The 25,452-nt window shown below is 46.6% G+C and overlaps 1 protein-coding gene across 1 annotated transcript in view; it reads right to left on the reverse strand.

Moving 5' to 3' along the window:
- LOC144798673 (dnaJ homolog subfamily C member 3-like) overlaps window positions 1-25,452 on the reverse strand; it is a 139,869-nt gene that overhangs the window by 73,680 nt on the left and 40,737 nt on the right. The window contains exon 4 of the mRNA XM_078669656.1: window positions 20,379-20,453. Within this exon, the coding sequence (XP_078525782.1) occupies window positions 20,379-20,453 (75 nt within the window). The remainder of the gene's footprint in view (window positions 1-20,378; window positions 20,454-25,452) is intronic.

A 25,452-nucleotide genomic window follows, 5' to 3' on the forward strand; every position in this document is an offset into this window, starting at 1 on the left:
GCAGTACCTGCTACGGTACCCCCGGTCCAGCCAGCATTTCAATTTCCCGCTCCGCCACGAAGAATATCAGTCGACGATTCTAGTCTAGGGGCCGCAGGAGGAGGTCCTCCTCAAACCCCGCCGCCACGCAAGCGTTTATCAGCACTCGAATTACATGCTCAAGCATCACAGCGTACTCCCAAGAGTAATAAGTCTGTTGCAGAAATCAGGCAAGCCCTTGGCGAATGTGCCTATGACCCAGTCCCAGGCGAGAATAATATGGTTTTATATTCAGTACGCGTAAGGAGGGTGACCGAGTATCTAGTCACCCTACCCAATATGAAAGAAGATCTAGACAGAATATATCGTTTCATCCGTACAGGGGATGATCCAGAAAGTATTAGTGATGCCATGTCTCAAAGGAAAGCTGAGATCCAGCGTATGATATTAAAGTTTTTAATTAACTGTCTAATAAGAGAACAAGATTACCCGTCTAAAGATCCGGCCGAAATGAAAACCCTGACAAAGTGGAGTGATAATATAGCCGAGGGTAAGCACAATACCATTAGTGCCATGGAGAGTATGTACAAGAAAATCCGTAGAGAAATAATAAAGATACACGAACAACGTAAAGCAGCACAAGTAAGCGAGAAAGAAAGTAACTCTGATCCTGAAGAGGAAGACGACGAGAATACCGCCAGGATAGCGTATGTAGGAAAATCTAGATTTCCAGATCGCCATTTACGCCTAGAACACAAGTCAATTTTCCATCATTCAGCACCAGAACAAGGTTCCCTAGAACAAGTATTCCAAGCTACCGATTACATTCTGAAATCACGAATCGGTTACAGTGAGTTAAGTACCATGCATGAACAAGAACTAGCCCGATCAGCAGTCCGATGGATTACTGATTCTACCACTTTTCCAGACGAAATAGTGGCACAAATGTTTCTGAAATTGGCCCCAGCCGAGCAGCGACTGGTGGGTATGTATATGATCCAGCACCTCATTACTCTGTATGAGGGTCAGCACTCTGATCCAGGTCCGTTACACGATATCCTGAACGAGTTACTCCAGTATAGATGGAGAGGTCTAGGTACCGATTTAATTAGTGTCATTCTAGAACAGCGTCACAAATATAGAACGTTTCTGAACCCGCATTTTGTTCATGTCTCACCCCCAGAAAGTAAACCATTTTACATGGAAAGACAGAACCCGTTACGAGAAGTGCATCCAGTTAAGACAGAGGACGGTGAAATGCAACGAGTGTTTGTTTACACCCCGATTACAAAGATGGAACTCCTCGAAATGAAGAAATTAATTCCCTGTCATGACAAAGATCCAGCAGGGTTCCATAGAGAATTAAAAGACATGCTCCGTATGGGAGAATACACTTACCCAGATATCATTAAAATGTTAAAGGTCCTGTTGCCCGCAGGGGTGTATGAAAAGCTAAAGGAAAAAGAATGGGAGGTGGGAGAGAAAAAGATCGATAGGGCAGTTCTAGAAGCTGAAGACAAGGCACGAGTACCAGGTACTGGTCTAGGAGAGAAATGTAAAGAATTACCAGAATTATTGATTCAAGTTTTACCCAGATTATTGACAACTAGAAAAGAAGACTGGGATGCAATCTCAGCCTGTAAACAGAAACAAGAGGAAGATATTAGTGATTTTTATTCTAGGTTTGAAAAATGCTTTAGCATCAATAGTGGCCTCAAGACAAGTAGTGAGTCATACCCTCACCTTTTTGTTACTAAATTAGTCGAGAATTCAAGTCCACAAATTAAAAATCGAGTTCTGAAAGTCGAGAGTACCTGGCAAGCTAATACCCCGTCCCAGATGTTGCAGATGCTCCAATACCACCAGAATAGAATCAGGGAAGAGCAAGAACACGAGAGAAAACGTATGAAAGACACGAAAATGAAAGTACTAGTTGCACAATCTGTTCCTCAAGACAGTCAGAAGAGGGGTCCGAATCAAGCCAGTCATCCTGCAGCTCCCATTAAAAGGAAACTGCAACTATTGTAAACAGCCAGGTCATTTTATAAACGAGTGTGCAGTTCTGAAACACAACATAGCTACTGGTAAAACTAAAGAAAGACCACGTCCGCCTAGACAAGAACAAGTTTCACAGATTCCTCAGCCACAGAATGCACCACAGACAGTTACCGCGCCGCAGCCTATTGCTGCAACACAGCATGTTACATCGCAGATGTACCAGTATGCACAGTCTGAGTATCCAGAGTACCAGCAGTATTCATGAAACAGCCTAGAGAGGGAGGTAGGCTTGCCTCTCATCGAGATACCTGTAGATCAAGAAGGTCCCTATGTTCACAGTCAAGTATTAGGGAAAGACAGAAAGTTTTTGATTGATACAGGGGCAAGTAGGACCACAATTAGTCATGCCGAAGTTCCAGGGGCTCCGCTCTCAGGCTCAAGAAATGTTTCCCTTGGATTTTCAGGAAAACCTATCGTAAATGAGATTTCAAAACCAGTTACTCTAGAAGTAGGTCCATTGTCCCGTACTACTGATCTGTTACTTACTAAGTCATGTCCAGAAAATCTGTTAGGCATTAAGACACTGAAAGAATTAGGTGCAGTTATTTGCTGTTCCCCAGAGGGAATACGTCTGTTCCTACGTGACTTCAAGGGTCACTATGTGTTACGAGATTTTGATTCAAGATTGTCTAATGTTCCGCAGCACTTATGGGCGCAAGGTCCAACTGATGTAGGTTACATGCAAATCACACCCTATCGTGTGACTCTCAAGCCAGGTGTAGTGTTACCACGAATCAGACAGTACAGATTGCCACCCGAGGCTGTAGCAGCCTTATCCAAAATTATTGACGAGCTCATCGCTCAAGGAGTGGTTGTAGAAACTGACTCCAATGTATGTAATTCTCCGATCATTCCAGTCATGAAACGTACTGATCCAAATGCACCCCCAGTATATCGATTAGTGATCGACCTACGAGAGCTTAATAAATGTATTATTCCGCAGTACCCAGTTGTCCCAGACATCTCTTCCCTATTGACAGCCATTGATTCCGAAGCCACGTTCTTCACTGTCATAGACCTCAAGAACGCATTTTTCAGTGTCCCTATTCATCCAGACAGCCAGTTCCTTTTCGGATTTTGTTTAAATGGAAGGAGCTATATGTTCACACGAGCTCCTCAAGGTTTCACAGAAAGTCCTAGTATTTACAGTCAAGCACTCAAGAGACAACTAGACAACATTCACATGCCAACTGACACTGCCCTGCTCCAGTATGTCGATGATCTACTGATCACAGCCCGTTCTGAACGTGCTTGCGAGCGAGCATCCCTGACAGTTTTGTATTTCCTAGCCGAGATGGGGCACAAGGTGTCCCCTTCTAAACTTCAATTCTGTGTCCAGCAAGTGGTATACTTAGGACACTTACTGTCCAAGAGGGGTAGGCAGTTGACACCAGACCGTATCCAGTTAATAGCGAGTCTTCCTCAGCCCAAGACCCAGAAGGAGGTACGTGCCTTTATCGGCCTTACTTCTTATTGTAGACAATGGATTCCTCAGTATGCATTTCTAGCCAAGCCACTGATACAGTTAACGACACAGGAGGCAGCCGCATCGACTGTTCTCCCTTGGACATCTGAACATATACTTAGTTTCAACGAGTTAAAGAAAGCTTTATGTCAAGCTCCAGTTCTAGCCACACCGAACTACAGTAAGCCTTTTACACTTTTCGTCACAGAACGTGAAGGTACAGCATTATCTGTTCTCACACAAGATCAAGCAGGACAATACAAGCCCTGTGCTTATTTTTCGAGCACATTAGATCCAGTCGCCCAGGCTCTGCCTGCGTGCCTCAAGTCAGTTGCAGCCACAGCCCTAGCTATCAGACAAAGTGATTCCATAGTCTTAGGACATACCTTGACAGTACAAGTTCCACACTCCGTGGAAGTTCTTTTAAACCGAACACAAACTCAGCACTTGACAATTGCACGTTTAACAGGTTATGAATTGACACTGTTCCAGCCACACATAGAAATCAGACGCTGCAACATTTTAAATCCTGCTACATTGTTACCATCAGTTAAATCAAATTCTGCCACACATGATTGTGTGGAAGTAGTTAACATTACGACAAAGCCAAGACAAGATCTGACAGATACTCCGTTACCAGACCCCGACCTGACACTTTATGTGGATGGTTCATGTATGAGAACTAGTACAGGAGAACTAGTAGCCGCGTATGCAGTGACTACTGACACCGAAGTTATTGAGACACACCGTATTGACACTCTGTCCGCTCAAGCAGCAGAGCTAGTTGCTCTGACACAAGCCTGCATACACGCCAAGAACCTGAAAGTTAATGTTTACACAGATTCACGCTACGCATTTGGAGTTGTACACGACTTCGGAGTGCTCTGGCAGGAGAGAGGTTTTCATGACTTCTCATGGAACCAAGATTCAGCATGGTCTCCTTATTCAAGCTCTGTTAGATGCCATACACTTACCGACATCTATTGCTATCATGAAGTGCAAAGCACATACGAAAGTTACTGACATTATTTCCCAAGGTAATGATCTAGCAGACCGCACAGCCAAGCTTACAGCACAGACTCCAGACATTCAAGTTAATCAGACATATGCTCCAGATCCGATTACATGCATGACAGTTAAGGACCCTACACAAGATGTCATAGACATACAGTTACATGCTACTCCCGAAGAAATCAAGAAATGGTCCGAACAAGGAGGGGTCCAGACAGATCAAGGATGGTTAACGAAGGGTAGAGCCACATGGTTTCTCCCCGACTCTATGGTTCAAGTCATTATCAATACCGCACATAGTCCAGCACATTTAGGAGAAAAAGCTATGTTAGACAGTATCCAGAACATTTGGTTCAACAAGCATTTACGAGCTGCAGCCAAGCAGAAAGTCCGTACCTGTATGATATGTTGTCAGTTTAATCCAGGTAAAAGTGTCCCGGTGGAACAAGGTGGATTCCAGCCCCCTGACCACCCTTTTGAAGTCCTCCAGATGGATTATATTCAGATGGAGCGATGTCGAGGTTTCAAGTATGTCCTTGTAGTTGTATGCGCTTTGTCCAGGTGGACAGAAGCATATCCAGTCCCAGATTACACAGCCGCGACCACTGCCAAGCAGTTGGTTCGTGAGTTCTTCCCCCGTTATGGACTCCCTAGAGTCGTATATTCTGATAACGGCCAGCCATTCTCATCTGAACTCATGAAGCATGTTTCCCTTTTGCTAGGGTACCAGTGGAAGTTCCATTGTGTACGCCATCCTGAAGCAGCCGGTCTCGTTGAGAGACATAACCAGACTCTGAAAGTCCGAATCGCCAAAATATGTAAAGAAAAAGGTGTGGACTGGCTAGTAGCCCTGCCAGTCGCTTTATTTTATATGCGCATGGTCGCACATTCCAGATCAGGTCTGTCCCCGTATGAGGTCGTTTTCGGCCGGCCCCCAAATATGTGGGGTACTCCTAGACCCCGAAGTATTACCGATGTTTCAAGTAATATGCTGACAGATTACCTAGCTTCCTTGATGTCTGCCCTCAACTCATGTCGTTCACAGGTTGCCGCCGCATTTCCAGACAATACCGAGGTGGCACCGCATGAAATCGTTCCAGGATCCATGGTGATGGTCCGCAACTTTGACAGATCAAGTCCGCTGGAGCCTCGATGGAAAGAGCCCCGACAGGTCCTCCTCACTACCCGTACAGCCGTGAAGTTGGAAGGACGCAAAGGCTGGGTACACCTTTCTCATGTTAAACTTTTTAATGGACTGAAACCCGCATTAAAGAACATTTCCCAGGATTCAAAGGATTGCCAGAATATTGTTCTCAAGGACTGTCCCGCAAATGACATTGATTCAAAACCCCCCCTGTTAGAGAAAACTCCGCAGCAGGAGTATAAACAGAAACTACGGTCTAGTAAAATAAGTCAGTCAGTTTGATTGTCTAAGTCCTCCCCTAGGTGAAACGGTTAGACTGTTTCTGACATGTATAAAATAGACCCCCATAGTGAGAGAGTTAGTCAAAACTCAATCCGATGTATCGTTTTTCTATGTTTCATATTATTTCTCAGCATTATGATTTCCTGCACCAGTTATGCATTTTACCTATGTTTCCCAGTTTCACATGTAAATAAGTCTGCTAATGCTACAGTAGAGCACACGTTTAGTGATCTGCCCCCACATGACCTCTCTTACCGCCTCGCTATGCGAAATAACTCATTTATCTGCATGTTACATTACTCACACCAGACCAGCAATGCCACTAATTGTTGGGTGTGTGGTCGACTCCCCCCTTTCCCGACCCCGAAGGGAGTTCTGCCACTTTTTCCTTATCCATTCTCACATAATGGTTCGTGTGGAGCATGGTCCACGTTAACGTCATCCTCAACAGATATGTCTTTTCTTAACAGTACATGTTTCCCAGACAAACAAGGTCTCCCTCACCGAACAGGTTTAGATCTAGAAAATGAAGTGTATAATTTAGGTAATTATTCGTCGAATTTCATGGTCTTGAATGTTCAGTCTGATACTACTCCAGACTTACCTGCTATTTCAGTACTACCAGTCAAAGGCGAATTATGTGTCCGAAATAATGGTTCCGTACATGTAGGACATAGTGATTGTACTACTATTGTCAAGTATAGTGACAGTGGGAAATCTATTTTCAAAGCTTCACGTCATTCATATTTTATTTGTGGTCAAACCGCATATATTCGTCTACCCCTCGATTGGGAGGGAACCTGTTATATTGCCTTCCTACTGCCACCAGTTTTCCTAGCCCCACCTGATTATCATAGAAATACACATCTAGTACACATTAGACATAGAAGGGAGTCCCCAATTGTCGATTATACTGAAACTGCTCTAGAACAGTATACAGATTTCAACAGAGGTTTCTTTTTCTTTATAGGACCTATCCAGAATAGTAAACTGATCCGTAGGTTAACCAGAACCCTTGAAGCTGTAATAAATGAGACTGCCTCTGCTCTAGGTAACTTAACTGAAGAGCAATCTGCTATGAGATTTGTCGTTTTACAGAATCGTCTCGTCCTTGACGTCATACTGGCCGATAGGGGCGGGGCCTGTAGAGTCATCGGATCTAGTTGCTGCATTTTCATTCCAAATAACGCGCCGTCTGTTTATTCAGCTATAACCAGACTCCATAAAATTGCCCATCTGATACACCAAGATCCAGGCACCTGGACATGGTCCGGTTGGTTCTGGAATATAATTTCCGCATGGGGATGGAAAATATTGTCCTTTCTAGGTATTGCAGTAGCGATCATATTCAGCTGCTGCCTCTGTATACAATGTGGCCCTGCGATTTGCGGCATTTGTGCTACCTCTTGTATTCCTAGTCCCAAGCCCAGTTCTAAATCCCGTTCCAGGATAATTCAAGATGAGCAAATGATACTGTATGAAATGATAGACGGTATCATGAAAATTGATGTTTCCTGATGGAAACGTAGTGACAAGGAGGGAATGTGGAAAAGTAAATTTTGCCATGTTCTGTGTCCCTACGTGTCATCCATCATATGTTATGTGTGCATGATTAATATGCATATGTACTCCCCATGTCCGATTAATGACGCAATTACAGTTGTGTCCACCTCTAGTATGTCAGTTTCCAGTTCTCGTGAATAATACGAGTATTAGGCCTATGTAAAGTTATGTTGCCACGTTTCTCAGTGTGCACGTTATTTCATTGAAAGTCCCCGTTTCCAGGCCTCAAAAGGGCCCGGACACCAGATTCAGCTCCTGTCTCCTGAAGCTTCGCTGAGGAGCGATACAGCCCCCACCTGTATCCTCGACCCTTCACTTACTTCCTGCCTCGCAGTGCCCGGTGCAGCCTGGCTCTGCCTCTGAGTCTGCCAAGACTATGTTATGATTCCAGTTATCAGTTCAGTCCTCCTTCTCTGCATTCCTAAGCTACTGAACTGCATCAATAGTTTCCGTCATTGTCTAGCCTTCACGTCTCCACGTTAGAGAAATACTGCATTTAATGGTCATTTAATATTCTTCATCACGCACTACATGTAGAATAATGCATGGTCCAGTCTTAGAATCAAGTTAGCCTTTCCTCTCCTGACTTCTAGTTTATATCAACATGTTCCCTAAACATCAGATACTAGATAGGGTTTAGGTACATGTCGCTCCGACCCTCCAGACTTCAGTCTCTGCTCCTAGCACAGAGTTCATAGCCCCCAGCTTCTCCTAGTGATACGTCATTGCCAGTTTGCGCGCACCATCAGGTTAGAGGTCCCGGCTCCTTAGGTAGCCCCCTCCATGGTTTCCGCCCCATTCATGACATATCCTGTTACGTTTGCATCACATGTCCATGTATACGCCCAGTTACACCTACTTTCGCCCTTATCTTTCGCGACTGCTACACGTCACGCCTTCTGCTCCACCCACTGCTACGCCTACTGCAATGTAATGCTATGTGTTTGCGTTATGTATATATGCTCATGTATTGTTATTAAAAGTCAGCGCGCTCATCCCAGATCCAGCCCCAGCAGCTGCTGGGCCCTGTCATCCTATTCCTATGCAGGTTGTCCTGTTCCTGTCCTTATGCTGTAATAAACCTGCGAAACTCCTACTACCTCGAATCTTGACTCTTATTTATTGAGCTATCTGTTATGATATATGTCTAGTCAAAAATAGGGTATTATTTATTTATTTACCACACCCTCATCAAGATCAACAGCCCCACGCAAATATCTGTTAGGAAGGGATACTATCAACTCTCAACTCTCCTACCCCTATTAGATCAGCTCTAGTTATTAGATATCGGTAGTGAATGTTTATGGAAATCAGTATCATGTAAATATGTACCGTGGTTTTTATTGTAGCTTGTATTTTTTATATTGATGTATACTTTTATGATTTCTTTGTGGAATCGAAATAAAGTTATATTTGATTTGATATAGCGCGTTTCCATAGCCCAGGCGAGAAAGGATCAGGGCCTGGACCAAGATTCTCCTCGCCTGGAAAGGGAGCAACGGGAGCACTTTACGAAGCATCTTCATGAGCCCCGCACATGTGGCCGCTGTTTTAATGGCTTGAGCCGAGAAGTCAAGCGACTTGTCCAGCCAGACGCCCAGGCTCTTTATCTGGGGTTTGGGGGCGGGAAGGGCGCCAAGGCAGGAAGGCCAAATAGAGGCCAGACAGGTCGGAGGAGGGTTGCCCAGGAGCATGACCTCCGTTTTCTCCCCATTGAGTTTGAGGCAGGACAGTTGCATCCACCTAGCTACAGCCTCTAGACAGGGACCTAAGGTGTTGGACGACCTATCCGTGTGGTCTAGAGAGACCACCAGTTGGGTATCGTCTGCGTAGGTGACAATACGCACGCCGAAGGGTTGGACTATCCCTGCTAGAGGTTGCATGTAAACGTTAAAAAGCGTGGGGCTCAGGGAAGAGCCCTGAGGCACCCCGCAGCTAAGTGGATGTTTGATGGAAACAGCCTCACCCTCAAACACCTGGAAGAAACGCTCTTCCAGGAAGGAGGACAGCCACTCCAGTGCCGCGCCCGACACTCCCAAACTCATCAGACGATGTAATAAGATGGTGTGGTTGACGGTGTCGAACGCGGCACTGAGATCGAGCAAAATAATGGCTGCCTTTCCTCCCCGGTCCAGCACGGCTCGGGTTTCCTCCGTCACTGCAATGAGAGCAGTTTCGGTCCCATGCTGGGGACGGAACCCTGTCTGAGAGACGCAGAGCAGATCCACTGATTCCAAGTGGTCTACTAGGATGGTGTTGATGTGTATCTCGAGCAGTTTACTCATCCAGGGGTGTAGGGAGATTGGGCGGAAGGTAGACAGGTTGTTCTGGTCCAGGGAGGGCTTCTTTAATAAAGCCTTGACCATCGCACACTTCCAAGAGGCAGGGACAGAGTTGGTGGTGATAGAGGCATTGAGAGCACTCAAAATGGCCGGGCGGATGGCATCCCAGACCTTTGTGAGAATCCTCGGGGGCGCTAGATCATTAGGGGATCCCGAGGTGACTTTAGGGATGATTTTATCAATAGTGGCTTAGTCTAACAGGGGAAATTTGTCCAGTATGCAGGGGGCAGTAGAGGCACTCTCCAGAGAGATGGTGGATTCCTCAGCCTCATTACCTCCAGAAAATAAAGAGTAGATGGTTTGAATCTTCTGAAAGAAGTAAGAGGCTAGATCATCGCATCTGGATTGGGCGCCCGTTGGGGACAGCTGCTCGGGTGCGGGAGAGATTAGGGATTTGGCAATTTAAAAAATTTCTTTGGGAGAATTGGCGGCTGAGTTGATTTTTGAGTCGTAAAAAAGAGCTTGTGCAGTTTTCATTTCAAGTTTGTAGAGCTTTATAGCGGCTCTGTAATCTGCTCTTTTTGAGGGTGAGCGGTCACTTCTCCATGCTCTCTCTAATTTACGGCAAGACTGCTTCCTGAGCCTGAGAGCAGGGGAGTACCAGGGGGCAACTTTAGGTCTTTTTATCAAGCCGAGGTGTTTCTTAGGGAGGACTTGATCAAGGGTGCAAGTTATCCAGTTATCAAAATTGGCGGTAGCCATGGCGGGATTGGTCGCCATCGCAGGAGGATGTTTATTGAGGGCCAGAATCCACTCAGAGGACGAGAGTGATGCCCACTTCCTCCCCCATCGTTTGTTATTATTCAGTGGGACAGGACAGATGTTTGGGGACCACAAAAAGGGTATTAAAAAATGGTCGGTCAAGGGTAGAGGAATAGGTACCTCGACCTTCAGGTTGTCTAAATTGCTGAAAATGTGATCAAGAAGATGTCCCTTGATGTGCGTTGGGTGGAACCCCTTCTGCCGCAGATCAATAGCCAAACAGTTCAAGCGAAGACTGTTGGCTGCTGAGTCAGAAGGGTCGTCTAGATGTAAATTCAGATCACCCAGCACAGTAAAATTGGCCGAAGTAATCATTGAATTGGCGGCAATATCTGTGAGGTCAGAGACAAAATTACCGAGGGTCCCAGGTGGGCGGTAGACTAGAGCTCTCGTGAAGGTGGTGGTAGGGGAGAATTCCAGAGTAAAATGTAGACTCTCACAGCCTGATGTCGTAAAAGGGGAGATCCGACATCCGTAATTATCTCTGTAGATGATAGCCAACCCTCCACCCCTTCCGGTCAGACGATCCAGTCGTTTGATGGTATAACCTGGGGGTGAGGCCCAAACTGAGGCGGGGTCGAGCTCCAGCTGTAACCATGTCTCCGTTAAGAAGAGGGCATCGGGTTTGTACTCCTCTATGAGCAGAGCCAACTCAGTATGATGCTTCGGCAAGGACCGACAGTTAAGAAGGTACATCCTCCATTTAGGCGCGGGTAGGGATTTCCCGAGCACCGGAGGGCGCATGCCCCAGTTGCAGGAATTGCACCGAGCACCTTTGTTTGTAGGTGCCATTGAGTGTGAACACCGCAGGTTGGGAGTGGGGCGCAGAGCGTGCAAGAGAGCGGTACTATAAGTCAGGCGATCACCTGCCATAGTGTTGGCGCAGTCTGTGAGCTGGGAGCGTCTGGACGCGGACTGGCGCAGACTGGCTTCTCTTTGGCGCCTCTTCGGCACGTCTACGGCGCTCCGCTGCGCGTCAACGCTGCGCGAAATGGCAGGACTATAGATAGATTGGGAGGGGGTGGGAGACTAGACCGACACCCTGACAAGATGGCCGCCCGTCGTGGGACGACCAGGAAGTACCAGTGCTATTTCCTCCCTCCACAACAAACAGCAATGAGGGCTGCGGTGGACCGGGGAGTCAGCGATCCAAATGGTAAAGTGCAAATGCAAACAGTTTTAAAATCACACGTTTGAAAAATGAAGGTTTAAAAATCCCCCATAAGAAATGCACACAACACGCTCACACCACAATATTTCCAATCAATAGCTTATTGCCAATGTATATGTTATAAACAGGATTTGCATTTCATTGGCATTCCTAATCAACTCTGCACTCCTACTGCAGAAGGAGAAGCTCACCCGGGACGCTGCACCAGACTTAAATAATGCTTTAAACTGTGAGCCTAGCAAAGGAATCAAAAAGAGTAGTAGAACCCTCACAATGGTTAAAAACAGTTACTGTTTCAAGACCAAACAAATTCACATCATGGTCGACCGATTAGGTGACTCACCAGTTAGCCCCACAGAGTGCATGTAAAACGTTAAGTTGGATGAGAACGCTGCTCTGAGCATGTTCTTATAACGAGAATCATTCAAAAAGAAATATTGACGCCTACCTGTCTAATTATATCAAAATTAAGTGCAAGAGGGCCAGCCCTTCTCCGATTTGGCCTCAGGCTTTGGAACACACTGCTCTGCAAAAATAGACTGGTACATGCAGGAAAAACCTGCTATGCAGGCTCTTGAACTTTCTCCAACCCCAGCTGTGGTTAGGTAGTATTTTCAAATGCATTAGGTTTCGCCTTGTAGAACACTCTCTCCAAAACTAGGGCACTGGTGAGAACAGCGAGGGTTGGCCAAGTATGTACACTAGCGTTTGTGGTACATTCTTTGATTTCTATATATTCATGTCTTGACATTATCATACCACAGCATGCCAGAATTACCACCACGAAGGCAGGACCAGCAATGTGCTGGGATGGACACCATCTTGCCATGTCATACGGGCCCACTATACATGAATGCCATAATTCAGGAGTCAGCAATACAGCAGATGCCGGGTTACAAAAGCTCACAATAAGTCAAGAATTAAGAATGCTTTGCAATTGACAACAACATTACAAAAATAATCACTGCCATGCTACCAGAACCCTCCATGTACCATGGATGCCCACGAGAAGGCAGGGATAACCAACGTTCTGCCAGGAGCAGTCTTATGTCAGAGAGAGGCACCACATAGCATGGATGCCCACCACATGCCAGGAATTGTCACCATTACACCAAATGCAGCATGTTATTTTATCTCATGTAGATGTGTAGAACACACAAATCACCCGTGAGGGTATCTAGGCACTTGTGCAGGTGTGTAGGTTTGTGGTCCCCGTGGAATATTTGAAAAGACAGGTCTGCAGCTTCTTGTGGTACTCAAGAAGTGAGGAGGAGGCCCGATGTGCTGAGGGGAATCCCACAAGCTGTGGGCATCATGCCCATAAGTTGCCAACAAATACCACCACTATGCGAGGGACAGCAAAGTACTCCGGTGCGCAAAGGTCATCATCCTCTGGACGCTCACTGTAGGAAGGTAGGATCTGCTTTCATGGTTACCCCCACTTTTTGCTTGATGTGACGCTGTTTCGGACTAGCCTGACTGGGGTCCTGCTAATCAGGACCTCAGTCTCTGTGCTTTCCCCCCTAAATTGGTTTGGTAAGTACTTGGGTACATCCCAGGTTGGACACTGGTGTAACCTTATTAGTCCCTGGTATATGCCACTGAGGTGCCCAGGGCATACGTACACCCATGGGGCCCCCATGGGCTGAAGCATGTATTATGCCACCCATGGGACACCACGCAATTTGTAACTACAGCCATGCCATTGCAGCCTGTGTAAGGTGGCGCTAGCACCACTCACAAAAGATATGGGTTTACCTATATCTGAGGTCACTGCACTTAAAACCTATAAGTCACCCCTAGAGCAGGTCTTTCAATCCTGAAGGCAGGGTGCTCGGTTCTAAGTGTGAGGATGCCCCCTGCATGAGAGGGACACCCCTACAACCTATGGAGTCCATTCTCCTGGGTTGTAAGTGAGAAAGCCAAATAACATATAGGGGGGCATCATGTCATTACGCGATAACCACCTCGAAACTGTCTGTAACGAATCCTATCATGTTTGGTATCAAACATGTTGGAAACATACCCCCACACTGTAAACTGTGTGGGAGGTTTGATTCCATGCACTGTAAAGCTCCTTTGGGAGGCCCTCGGTACTCCAGGTACCAGTCTTCCAGACCTAGACAGCAAGCTATGGCTGCTGCCGAGCAGAGACACGCTTCTGCCCTCCTGCTGCTGAGCCAAGCTCGGGCAGGGGAAGGCAGAATAGTCATCTTCCTTCCCCTGCCCGAGCCCAGGATCAGCAGACCGGTCAGCTTGGTTGCGTTGCCTGCAGATGCACAGAAGTGACTCCTTCACCTCAAGGGAGATTCCTTCAGGTGTCTTGGATGTTCACAGGCCTTGGAAGGTTCCTGTATGGTGCACAGTCACTGACATTCCAGCAGACGAGCAGGGCGCCAAGATCAGGAGCAGCAGGAGTCTTCTCCGTTGCAGCCTTGATGCCCAGAGCAGAGTGCCCAGACAGTTGGAGAAGAAGTGGTGTCTGAAATGAATCTTGTGCCCTGACGAATCTAGGGACCCACCCACAAGTAAGCCCTTAAATACCCTAAGGAAAGGGTTGGGACGATTCAGGGGTCCCTCCCAGAGGAGGGGTTGGACAGTGGGGAGGATACTCCCATGTCCTTTGTCCAGTTTCGCACCAGAGCCAACGGTTCCCTGAGCTGGTTTTGGACTGGAATATGCAAGGAGGGCACCAAATGTGCCCTTTAAGCAGACTTAGTGGCACTGGCAAGCACCCCCACCTAGCCCCAATACACTAAGGCCTGTCTGGGAGGTGGTCACACCTCCCTGTGACAGGATACCTATTGTTCTGCCTTCCCCTGCTAAAGCTTGGCTCAGCAGCAGGAGGGCAGAAATGTTTCTCTGGTCGGCAGCAGCCATTTTGTACTGTCCGGGACTAGTAGGCTGGTACTGGGAACACCAGGGACCCCACGAAGCTCGCTTCTGAGGGGTGAAATAAAACCTCCCACACCGGGGTATGATTCCAACATGTTTGACACCAAAGACAATAGGGTTTGTTTCAGCCGTTTTAGAGTTGGTCATCAAGCGGTCGCATAATGCCGCTCTATATGATGTAAATGGCTGTTTCACTGACAAGCCGGAAGAATGGACACGGAAGGCTGCAGGGGTGGCCTGTCCATGCAGTAGCACCCTCTCACTTAGAACCAGGCACCCTGCCTTCAGGATTGTTATAGAGATGACTTATAGGTTTTAAGTGCAGTGACACTTAGATAGTAAACCTATATCTTAAGTAAGTGGTGCAGGCACCAACTTACACAGGCTGCAATGGCAGGCCTATAGTTCCATTTTGCATGGCCTCTCATGGGTGGCATAATACATGCTTCAGCCCCTGGGAGGACTCTGGGGTACCTATGCCCTGGGTACATGTGACCATATACTAGGGACTGACAAGGGTACCACAGTATCCAATCTGGAGTGTACCCAAGTACATAACATAACAGTTTAGGGAGAAAGCAGATAGACTGGGGTCTTGGATAGCAGGATCCCAGTCAGACTAGTTGAAAACAGTATCACATTTAGCAAAACGTGGGGATAAACATAAGAAGCAGATCCTACTTTCCTACACAATTCTCTTGGCCCAGAGCCCTATTAGACTTCAGCTTATATAAAGCATGCACATATAAACAAGACAACTATTAACTATCTAAAGTGCTACAATCTTTTTGGGCACAATACAGAGGTAACAGTGCTGGTCAGTATATGTGCTGTGTATGTACAACGAGTGTAAGTGTGCTGTGTATTTTTTGTTGTTGTTTTTTTCAACCAATTTTTAGATTGAATTAAGACCGCATCAGATACATGTTCCCAGAGGGTCTATATACTCCAGATAATGGTAATAACAGGCAGACCCACACTGTGGGAACTCGATTAGTGGAGTCTCAAACGTCTCCAGCCAAATAAGGAGTTGTCATATGGGGGGTGGGGTATGGGGGGGGTTGACCAGTAACGGAGTTAATACCCATTCACCTGATGTGGAAGAGTATAGGATAGAGGGCGCGAGGCAAAATCACTCTTTTAGGCCTGCCAGACCCATTTTTACAACATGGAGAGAAGGTCGAAATGTGTGCCAGACTCAGTATAAGGGGGAGCGACCCGCAGGGGGAGAGGGGTGTTAGCAGTGTAAGGAAAGAACCTTCTCATTTACTCAAACACGTATGCTTCAACAATGTAAAAGATACAAGCCAGTAAATCTGCAGTTTGAGGGGTGACAATCGGTAGGACCGTTGAGGAGTTGCTGCTGAACAAAGCGATGGAGTCGGAGCCTGACTGTGAGTCATCAGTGAGCTGCAGAGGAGGGAGGGGGGAGCGGCGCTCTGACGTCAAGTGAGACACAGCCGTCAGTGTGCACTGCTGCTGATCCCATGTCTGTGCCGGGGAGGGAGCACCCTCTGCGTGCGGCACTGCGCCATCTTGGCCGCACCGCCTTCCTGTGGCCGCCTCCCCATTGTACTAGGTTGTTGTGTTGAAGTGGCCAGAGTGGACGATTCATAACGCCACTGTTCCCCCACCCCCACAGGCATTGGCAGGTTCTACGAAAAAATAGCTGGTCTTATTGGCTATCACTTTAAGCTTTGCTTGATACAACAGAGAGTAGGTAAGGCCCCCTTCTTGACACCCAAAAGAAATGCCCTTCGATGCTGCACCACCAACGTATAATCCGGGAAGAGGAAAATACGTGCATTATCATATTGTAGGGGATCTGAAGTGTGAGCCAACCTCAGGATAGTTTCTTTGTCCCTGAAGTTCAATAGGAATCATCACCGGTCTCGGGAGCGATCCCGGAGGAGGGTTTCGTGCCAGAGCCCTGTGTGCTTGCTCCATCTGGTAGTGGTTAGAAAGAGTCCTTAGGGCTATTACCTGACCAAGCAATTGTTCAAAGAAGGAGACTGGGTCATAACCTTCTGCCCCCTCAGAGAGTCCGACAACCCGGCGATTGTTGCAACGGGAGGGACCTTGCTCCGTTTTCCAACTCCTTTTGCCAACTTGGTCAACAAGGAGCAGACTTGGTCTCGAGGTCCGTGACCGTAGGTTGCAGTTCGTCAAGTGTGCACTCCATCTGGGTGACTCGTCCCGTCAGCTTTTTGTGGTCCTTCTTAACAAGCGCACCATCGCCATAGGGTCAACTCTGGTGCGCAGGTTCTGCTGGGTTTCTGCTATGGTCGCCAGTATTTTATCCAGCTTATCGATTGGGAGTGGGGGGGATAGGGGGAGTCATCAGCTCTGTGCTCTGTTCAACTCTGGGGAGCATGCTCCCTGACCTGAGTGAGTCATATGACCTGCAGACTTCCCCATTCTTTGCTCTCACAAGATGGGTGCACCGGCAGGTGTGTTTAGGCCAAACAAGAGTAGGGGGAAGAGAAGGTCTGTGAAACCACTCCTCGCTCAATAGTCACCGCAGATCCCCAGTCACCTCCTAAGGCAGCTAAAAGACAGAGGTATAAGGAGAAATCTCTGCACCAATGTAGAATGCACCTCTAATGTATAGACCTGGGGTGAACCGGTGCAGTTCAGGAAGTGGACCACCTCTGGTCCGAGTCAATGTACAATAGGCGTTTTTAGCAGCATATATAAGCGTTCACCACTGTAGGAAACCACCACACCTCTCAGCAATACTCTGTTTGCTCTATGCAATCAAGAGGATGATACTTCTGGCAATGCTGGGCCACAGTGGTAGTGTTCTTGGGGAGTGTTCTGGTTGGCTGGGCCCCATAGCTGGTTTCGCCTCACCTCTCCACGCGTGTTGCGGATTCGCAGTTGGGAGAGGGGAATGCGTGGTCAAAGTTACCCCGCAGCCCAGCGATGAAGGTCACAAGTTGTAAAATATCCCCCCTGGGTGATGTAGGCAGCTGCAGATCCGATTCCCTTATCCTCCATCCCCCCCACCCCACCAAGCAGGGAATACCGTCATTGATCAAATCTAGGCCCAGGAGGCGAGGTCGGCACCTTCCAGGAGAAATCAAACAACAAGCGGGGCCCTCTGAAGCTGCCTGGGCAGGAGGGTTAGAGCGCGCGTTCACAAACCTCTCTCATGCTATATCTGATATCCCCAGCATGTGTCAGCCGGAACTTACCACTGCCGCTCAGGTCCCAGGCCTCCGTACCAACAGGTGGAATCCAGTGCCAGTAGCCAGCTCCTCGGCGCGAGGCCCAGGGACGACCCCAGCAATGCGACTCGCCTATTGTGTGAAGCGGGGGCTGCCACCCTCTCACCCACCCGCTCCGACCTCCGCCACAACGCCCACTATGCCGGCCTCACTAGCAGCCCGGTCTTCAGGCACCCCGGGCCTCCATAGTCTGCCCCCGGAACAGTAAAGTAGTCCGACTGTCTCTGTTCGAGCGAGGGACTAGCAGGATCACTCAGTAAGGGTCTGTCACGGCTCCCGCCATGTAGCATACTCTGACTGCGCCCGCAGGCCCACCAGGCAAGGCCCCGCGTCCGGCGCTCCACACGGGCTCCCTCATATTCAAGGAAGAGATCAGCAGATCACACAGACTCTCGGGGCTGCCAGAACGATCTCCGGGGTCCCCAAACACATACACCCCACCGGTTCTACGATGGGGTCGACATAACGCCAGAATACAGATTAATGGCAGCAGATTGTGGGTCGAGGCACAGAGCAATTCTAATTTGCGTCTGCCATCTTGCAGAGGTCAGCCATGCCCAGAGTGTGCTGTGTATGTACACTGCGTGTATATGTGCTGTGTTTGTGCACTGAGTGCAAGTGTACCTACAACGGTACATTACATGGAGGACACGGGGTTCATTTTTGGGTAGCCCAGGCCTGCCTGGTGAAGACACAAGGAGGAGAGGAATCCCTCCAGGCAGATTTGTGTATTGCTGCCTTGCTGTGAGCTGGGTGGGAAACACTGGAGAAGGCGAGAGAGTGACTCCCCTTTTACACTTCAAGAGTGCTCTTTGAGTCAGTGAGAGATCAGAAGGACGGGCCTGGACACATCTCAGGAAGGTGGGGTTAATAAGGGAATCATAATGAGTAGGCCTGGGAGCCTAGGATTAAACTTTTGATACACATCACTGTGGCTGACATCCAGGTGAGAACTCTAGTCACTCCCATGGCCTGTGTTGTGGGACTATCAACTTTGGAGTCTCTCCTGCTGAGACAGACAGCCTTTCGAAAGGAAAGAAGAGTGTATACCTCAAAAGATGCAGAAACCCAACATAAAACTTCAAACAGACCCTAAATCCCATTTAGTCCCTTTATATGGACTATGAGAAAGTTGAGACCCCAAAAATGTACCAAGCAGCCAGATTGACTTCTGTCAAATGGGGAAGTTCTGCAAAACTTAGGCCTGTGACCACAACTGGGGCCCAAGGCCGGCTAGTCTCCCTGTTGGGTGTGGGACATCATCCAGCGAAACCAAGACCACCACGTGTGGAGCACCAGCGCTTGCTTGCCAACACCAGTGTGCCCTGTAGGGAAGGACATCACTGTGTGCACTTTGAGTTAAGAGTCGTGTTCTCTACTCTTTATCTACACAACTCAAACCCCCCCACCTGGAGCCTTTGACTGCTCATCTACAGCTACAACAGAGTCAAGTGCAGAAGTGGAACTTGGCCCAGTTGCTCAGGATCCATTGTAGGTCGGACCCTGAGCACCAGTTGAGTACTTTTAGTCATTATTTATTAATGTATGTATTTTATGTTATTTTATATGGCTTAGAAACCATACCATGCTTTTACAGTATTACTTTATAATACTCTTCGTACTGTACGCATTGTACTTTGCAACCAGTATTACGATTGTAGCAGTTAATTTCTTCTGCATGAGAAAGAAGACTTTAATAAATACTTTTTTTGAAAACGCCCGTCTCTCTATTTCTCTGCACCTCTGGTGAAACGAAGCATGCACGATTGACTGAGTGAAAAAGCTGTCTAATGTTTTCACACGACTCTAGAGATACACCCTTATTCTGAGGGAGCAAAGTTGTCACGTTTATGCGGTTGTCAGAAACTAATCCCTTCTTGTTTATTCGAGAAAGTTTCTAGTGACCTCTGAGCTAGCTGGCACTCACAATTAAGTCTAATATATTCGATAGAGACCTAGTCGACCTCAGTCCTACGTCTAACCTATAGGATATATTATTCCAATGCGCAGAGCCTATTGGGAATATAGGATCTACACTACAGTATTCCTTAATAGCAATTTGCAATTAAGGAATATGTAGGAATTGCAATTATTATCGTGAAACCTACATACATTGCATTTTGCATTTCCATAACAGCCAATTGGTGAAATTCGCTAGTATGGAATCACAAAATCCAATATTGATACATCTGGCCCTTAGGGAAGTATACAATTTAAAACCAAATAATTTATGGGATTTAATATACTTTTCATGTTTTCACACTTTTTGTGGACTCATTCACATACATTTGTTTTATAATACCAAGACCAAACAGGTTCATTTTCTGGTATCGTTTGCTTTGGGTGCAAGGAAAACCTAGTTTTTAGTTGTCTGCCTTTTTTTCCTCAAAGAAATAAATACCTCTAAGCATCACTACAGTCAGATGAATTCCACTGGGTGAAACAAGACCATCAAGAACCCTAGACAATCGCTTACCACCGCTTCAAAGTCGTCTTTGGCTTCCTGAGTGTCTCCCTGCTTCAAGAGAATGTTCCCCCGCTGGAGTCTGGCCTGAAATGTACAAGACAGGGGGCAAGGATCAGTTTATTGAGTCGGACTGGATGTTTGCAGACTACATTCATTTAATCAATCATACATCAGGTGGATTACTGCGAATGAGCACGCACTAGCCCCAAGGAGAAAGGTTTACACCTGTATTGTTCGGCTTGCACTACATTTGTCAGAAAAAATGCAGACATCTGTAAAAAGAGATACTTTAAAACATGAATGTTCATTCCAAAAAGAAGCATTTGAGCAGCGGAATGAGGGAGCACGGGAAGTTATACGTATTCTGGACGTACTGGGGGCGAAAGAAGAAGCCGGCATTGGCTTTGAGCTCATTTTCCAACACTATGCTTTTATTGTTTAGTGGTGATCGTCACATGCAGTTCTACTCCTCTTCATCATCACAATCCCTACAACACGGGGCCTTGTAAAACAAAGCTTTTCTCATCACCTTCACTTGACCACTGAATATTTAAAGCGATGGCTTACCTAGGGGTTTGGCATACCCAAACAGTGCTGCTGTGAAAGACACAGAACACGCAGCATCACAGGAGTGGTCCTTACGGGGCATGACTCCGCGTGATAAAGAGCGCTGCAAGGAATCGCGTAATTACCACTTCATGCATCTTTCTGGTCACAACAGTAGAAGAAGAAGGAATTGCAAGCAGAGTCTGGTAGTGAATCATCATAGTGGAGAATACTTTATTCGCCACAGATCTCTCCGGCACAGAGGAACCAGCGGTCAGATTCATGGGGGGACAAGAGCTACATTCCACCCTCAATGCTGAAGACATTATTCTGTTTATAGATTCATTACAAGAGGTTAGAACCCTATATTCAAGTGCCCTAAAACCACATATAAATTAGCTTTCAGCAAAACTTGATTGGAGAATTTTCTCAACAGCCTTTTTGCCACTGTCAATGTGAAAAAAAAATCTTCAACATAGATAAGGATGTTTCTATGTGAGGGTCTCCAACACTTCAACCCCCAAAGGTTTCTGCTGAGTTGTCAGATTTCTTTCACAGTGAAAGCAGCAACATCTGAACCTATTTATCTGGCTCTTCTGTGGTCTCTACCAAACCGATTGGCATAACTAATGCCCCTTCGGCAAACAATCAATACTCCTGGTACAAACACTGCCCGGTAGCTCACAGAGAACTTCTGCTTTGTGGAAACCCTCAAACTTACCGCTGTGGCTACTATCCTTTCGGAAATCTAATCCACTTTCATCAATCAGGACATCTGGAAAGATGCCACAGTGGTACGGTTCCTTAACAAATCTAATGTGAGCACCAAGGCGCTGGGCACGTATCGACCCATCACTGCTCTCTTTCCATCCAACTCAACTTAAATCCAGCCCAGGTGCGCTTCCACCTCTGCATGGCATGGCGCAAGTCTTCACTGTGGCGCTAAATGATCTTCACAGGACACGAGACAAGGATGGCGTTGCCACCCTTGTCCTTATGCAGCAGTTGACACCATCAATCCCTCCATCCTCATGTGGGTGGCAGAAAGCGGAAATGCCCTGTATGGGCTTTATTTCTTACGGATTGCCCCCAGGTGGTGATCATCCTTCCTTTCTGTTCGCCACTGAGATCCACGTTGTTTTGTTATTTATGTCAGCCTTCTTTCCAACTGTCCTCAGTCATTTATTCAGAATCCACTTCTATTGCCCAGCTGATGGCATCAAACTCATTATCTGCACGGACTCGGATTGCGTATCCACTCAAAGACATGCTTCATGTGCACTCTTTCAGTAAAACTGAAGCCCTCATTCTGAGTAACCCCCATGGTCAGAAAGGTGGGTCCCACCCCCAAGCCTTTCAACATAATGGGCTACTGATGGAAGCCAAAGTTGCTGATATCTCCAGCTTTCAATCGATATTCTTACATCTTGTTTCAGGTCCTCAAAACTCTGAAGACGATTCTCCACCTTCCGTTAAGGTGCTATAAAACTGCAGCTCTGGTGATTGTTGTCAACTATATAAACGCCTCTTAAATCAAATGGAAAACTTTAACGGATTCACAATGGTGTGGCTACACCTTCTTTGTTTGTGGCCACTGGCCTTTGGTCTATCACGTTTACAAGATCTTTACAGCTTTCTAGTACCTAAACAGACACCCTCACAATGCCTGGGTGTATGCTATTAAGTGTTGCATAACCGAGGACCAGCACCTTTACAAGGCCACCTCCTCCGATACACTTCTGGATTGTGGCTTCTGGTTGAACTCTGCACACACTCTTAAATACACATCATTTGGAGTGTAGAAGTGGGGGGCTGGTTGTTCTCTTATTTAACTTACAAAGCTTACAATAGTCATCTCCTTTCTCTCAGAGGTAGAGCCATCTACAATTCTATGGAAAATCCAGAACTTGGCTGCTCACTGTGTCCCTTCTTCTTGCAATCTCTCTACTTGAATGTAGCACCACAACACCTGCAGGATGGCTGTTGAGCCATATTAATCTTCACAATAGGAGGAGAACATGGGGAGAAGGCACCACCGTCTCAGAGCCCATTTCCATGTCCTGGAACTGAATGCCGCAAATACAACAACATCAAGAAATACCAGGTTGCCAAACAGTCTGCAACACTATAGTCTATCCTTGTATTAGCATCAAAGAGCAATGAAATGGCCAGAAGCACGATTTCAATTCCCCTAGAAACCACTCAAGAACTAATAAAAGTTCTCCTTCAATTTAAAAAAAAAAAAGGGCAAAGAGGCTGCTGAACAACACCATCACTTACCTCTGTACCATGAGCCTCTTTATCACTGTTAAATCAGGAAGTAAGAACCTGTGCAGCAGAGTATTCACCACATCCAGGTTATTCTCTGCTTGAGTGCAATGTCCTTGCACCCAGCGCCAGACTGCTTGCTGCTTGATAGAACTTGAGCTCTGTAAATTATTGCCTCTCAGTCCCATATTTTGAGGTCCGATCTAGTTACAAACGCAGTGTTTGGTTGCTTCAAGTTGAGACGTCCAAAATCACCAATCCCAGGCCTTGCAAAATCTACTCGCCCACTCGCTACGGCGAGTCAGGTTTGATCAGGTCGAGCTAATTACAGGTCCTACTCTAGCGTTCTGACCAGTGAACTTAAAGTGGAAAGGACAGGTGTTCTGCTCATTCAGAAAGTGAATGAGCAATAAAGACGCCTTTAAATCTTGTTTTTATCTGGACACATTTGCTGACTGTTCAAGCACAGAGGTCAAATGTTAGTTACTAATTGCTGCTCATCTTATCCTGGAAAAAGGAGTTTACTTTTCTTTCTCTTATTACAGCCAGAGGTTTTTGTCAAGTGATCCATCTCACAATCATTGTGAAACAAAAGGGTGTAAGATGTCAGTTTTTTCCTAACACATCATATAAACAGCTTGCAAATGAATAGTACAAATATTCCAAAAGGTATCAGGAATTACAAAAGCACATTTTGTTTTGTAATTCACAAGTGCGATGCAAACAAAGATTTAAATAGGAGCAAAACAAACCAGAACAGTTTATTTGGTGATGGACAAATGACAAATATTTGTAGAAACTTGATTTCTAAACATTCTACACTATTTCGCCTCTGCGGAGTGTGAACGAGTCTATGCCAGACTGCTTTGGAGAATGGGGGACAGAGAAAGAGGCTACTTGATTAGATAATGTACAGAATTATTGCATATGTACCTGGAAAATATTTGACACAAGATAGCCAGCTGAACTGGGGTGAACCTGCTCCTGGGTAGTGAAGAATGCAACCATTCAGTCTCATCTTTTTCTTACAAGGTGTTTGTCACATACTACTACATAGTCACTGTATAGCATAAAAGTGCCTGTCTTTGCGAATGCTTGATTTATCTTTAATGCCTGGTTCTACCTGAAAGTGACTCACTACAGAGCAGGCCGGCCAACTGAAGCCCTGCTGGCACACCTGCATGGGGCTGCACGCTTACTTCGTCTGGTGCTTTTAACCACAAAGCGCTCCAGAAAAGCCAAACTGGCAGAACCTCTGAACAGCCACATTAACAGGCGGCTCCTACCAGGAGCTGGAGGGGTATGATGAAAGGTTAAACATGGGGCAACCACCTGAGCTTGGCAGACCTAACATGGGCCCTGCTCATTACATACAAGATTCACGTGTTATGGCCTTCACTGGATTACTATTTGCTTGGCGGATGGTGTCACCTGAAGCCCACAATCTAGACTTGCATTGGAAACAGTCATGAAAACAGGGTATATGATTTCCAAAGGCAAAGGTTTAAAGTTTACCAAATGAATAAGGAGGGGGAAGACAGGATTACTGGCCCAGCAATGCCCTCCCTCTTGCAAGCACACCACACATGCGTGTGCAGCTCTGAAAGAATGGCACAAGCTATCAAACTTGATAGAATGGTTAAACGTGAGGTCATCAGAGGCAACTTAGCAGCAGAGCACATGCCTCCCCCTCACCAAATGGTGGCACGCTTCATCGATGGGTTTAAAAAGACTACACCAGGTCATGGGCATGAGCAGCACATTCCAAACGGATTCCATCAAACCGTATATCCATGCTTGAAGATTTCACCTATTTTCATTTGTGATACAAAGTCCATACAGGAGACATATCCTTCACGAAAGGAGATAAACTATCACTCATGAGCAGATTTCTGCCCTAGACCCTAGTAACTCCCTTTCCGAGCAGTCTATACTCATCACCCACACCTTAAGGTTACTGCTAGCCTGTTCCACTACTGTCCTTATGATTTATCTGTGTCAACACTGAGTGGACCCCACCCTTATTGGGGATGCTGCCTGATGAATCCTTTACTGTCCTAGGGTATGATATTATGATCACCGCTTGCTTTTATGTCTTTGTCTTGCCGGATCGAATTGTCCTTTCACTGAGATGATACCACCCTCAGCCTGGGTGTTGTCGTCGACTGTACTGTTCTAGATTATGACACCAATTTTACTACCTGCGTATCATGGTATTGTCTCGCTAAATCTAGTGATGACAACACTGACAGGTCCCCACCCTCTTCCT

The sequence above is a fragment of the Lissotriton helveticus genome, chromosome 12 (genome assembly GCF_964261635.1).
Source record: "Lissotriton helveticus chromosome 12, aLisHel1.1, whole genome shotgun sequence".
Taxonomy (NCBI): Eukaryota; Metazoa; Chordata; class Amphibia; order Caudata; family Salamandridae; genus Lissotriton; species Lissotriton helveticus.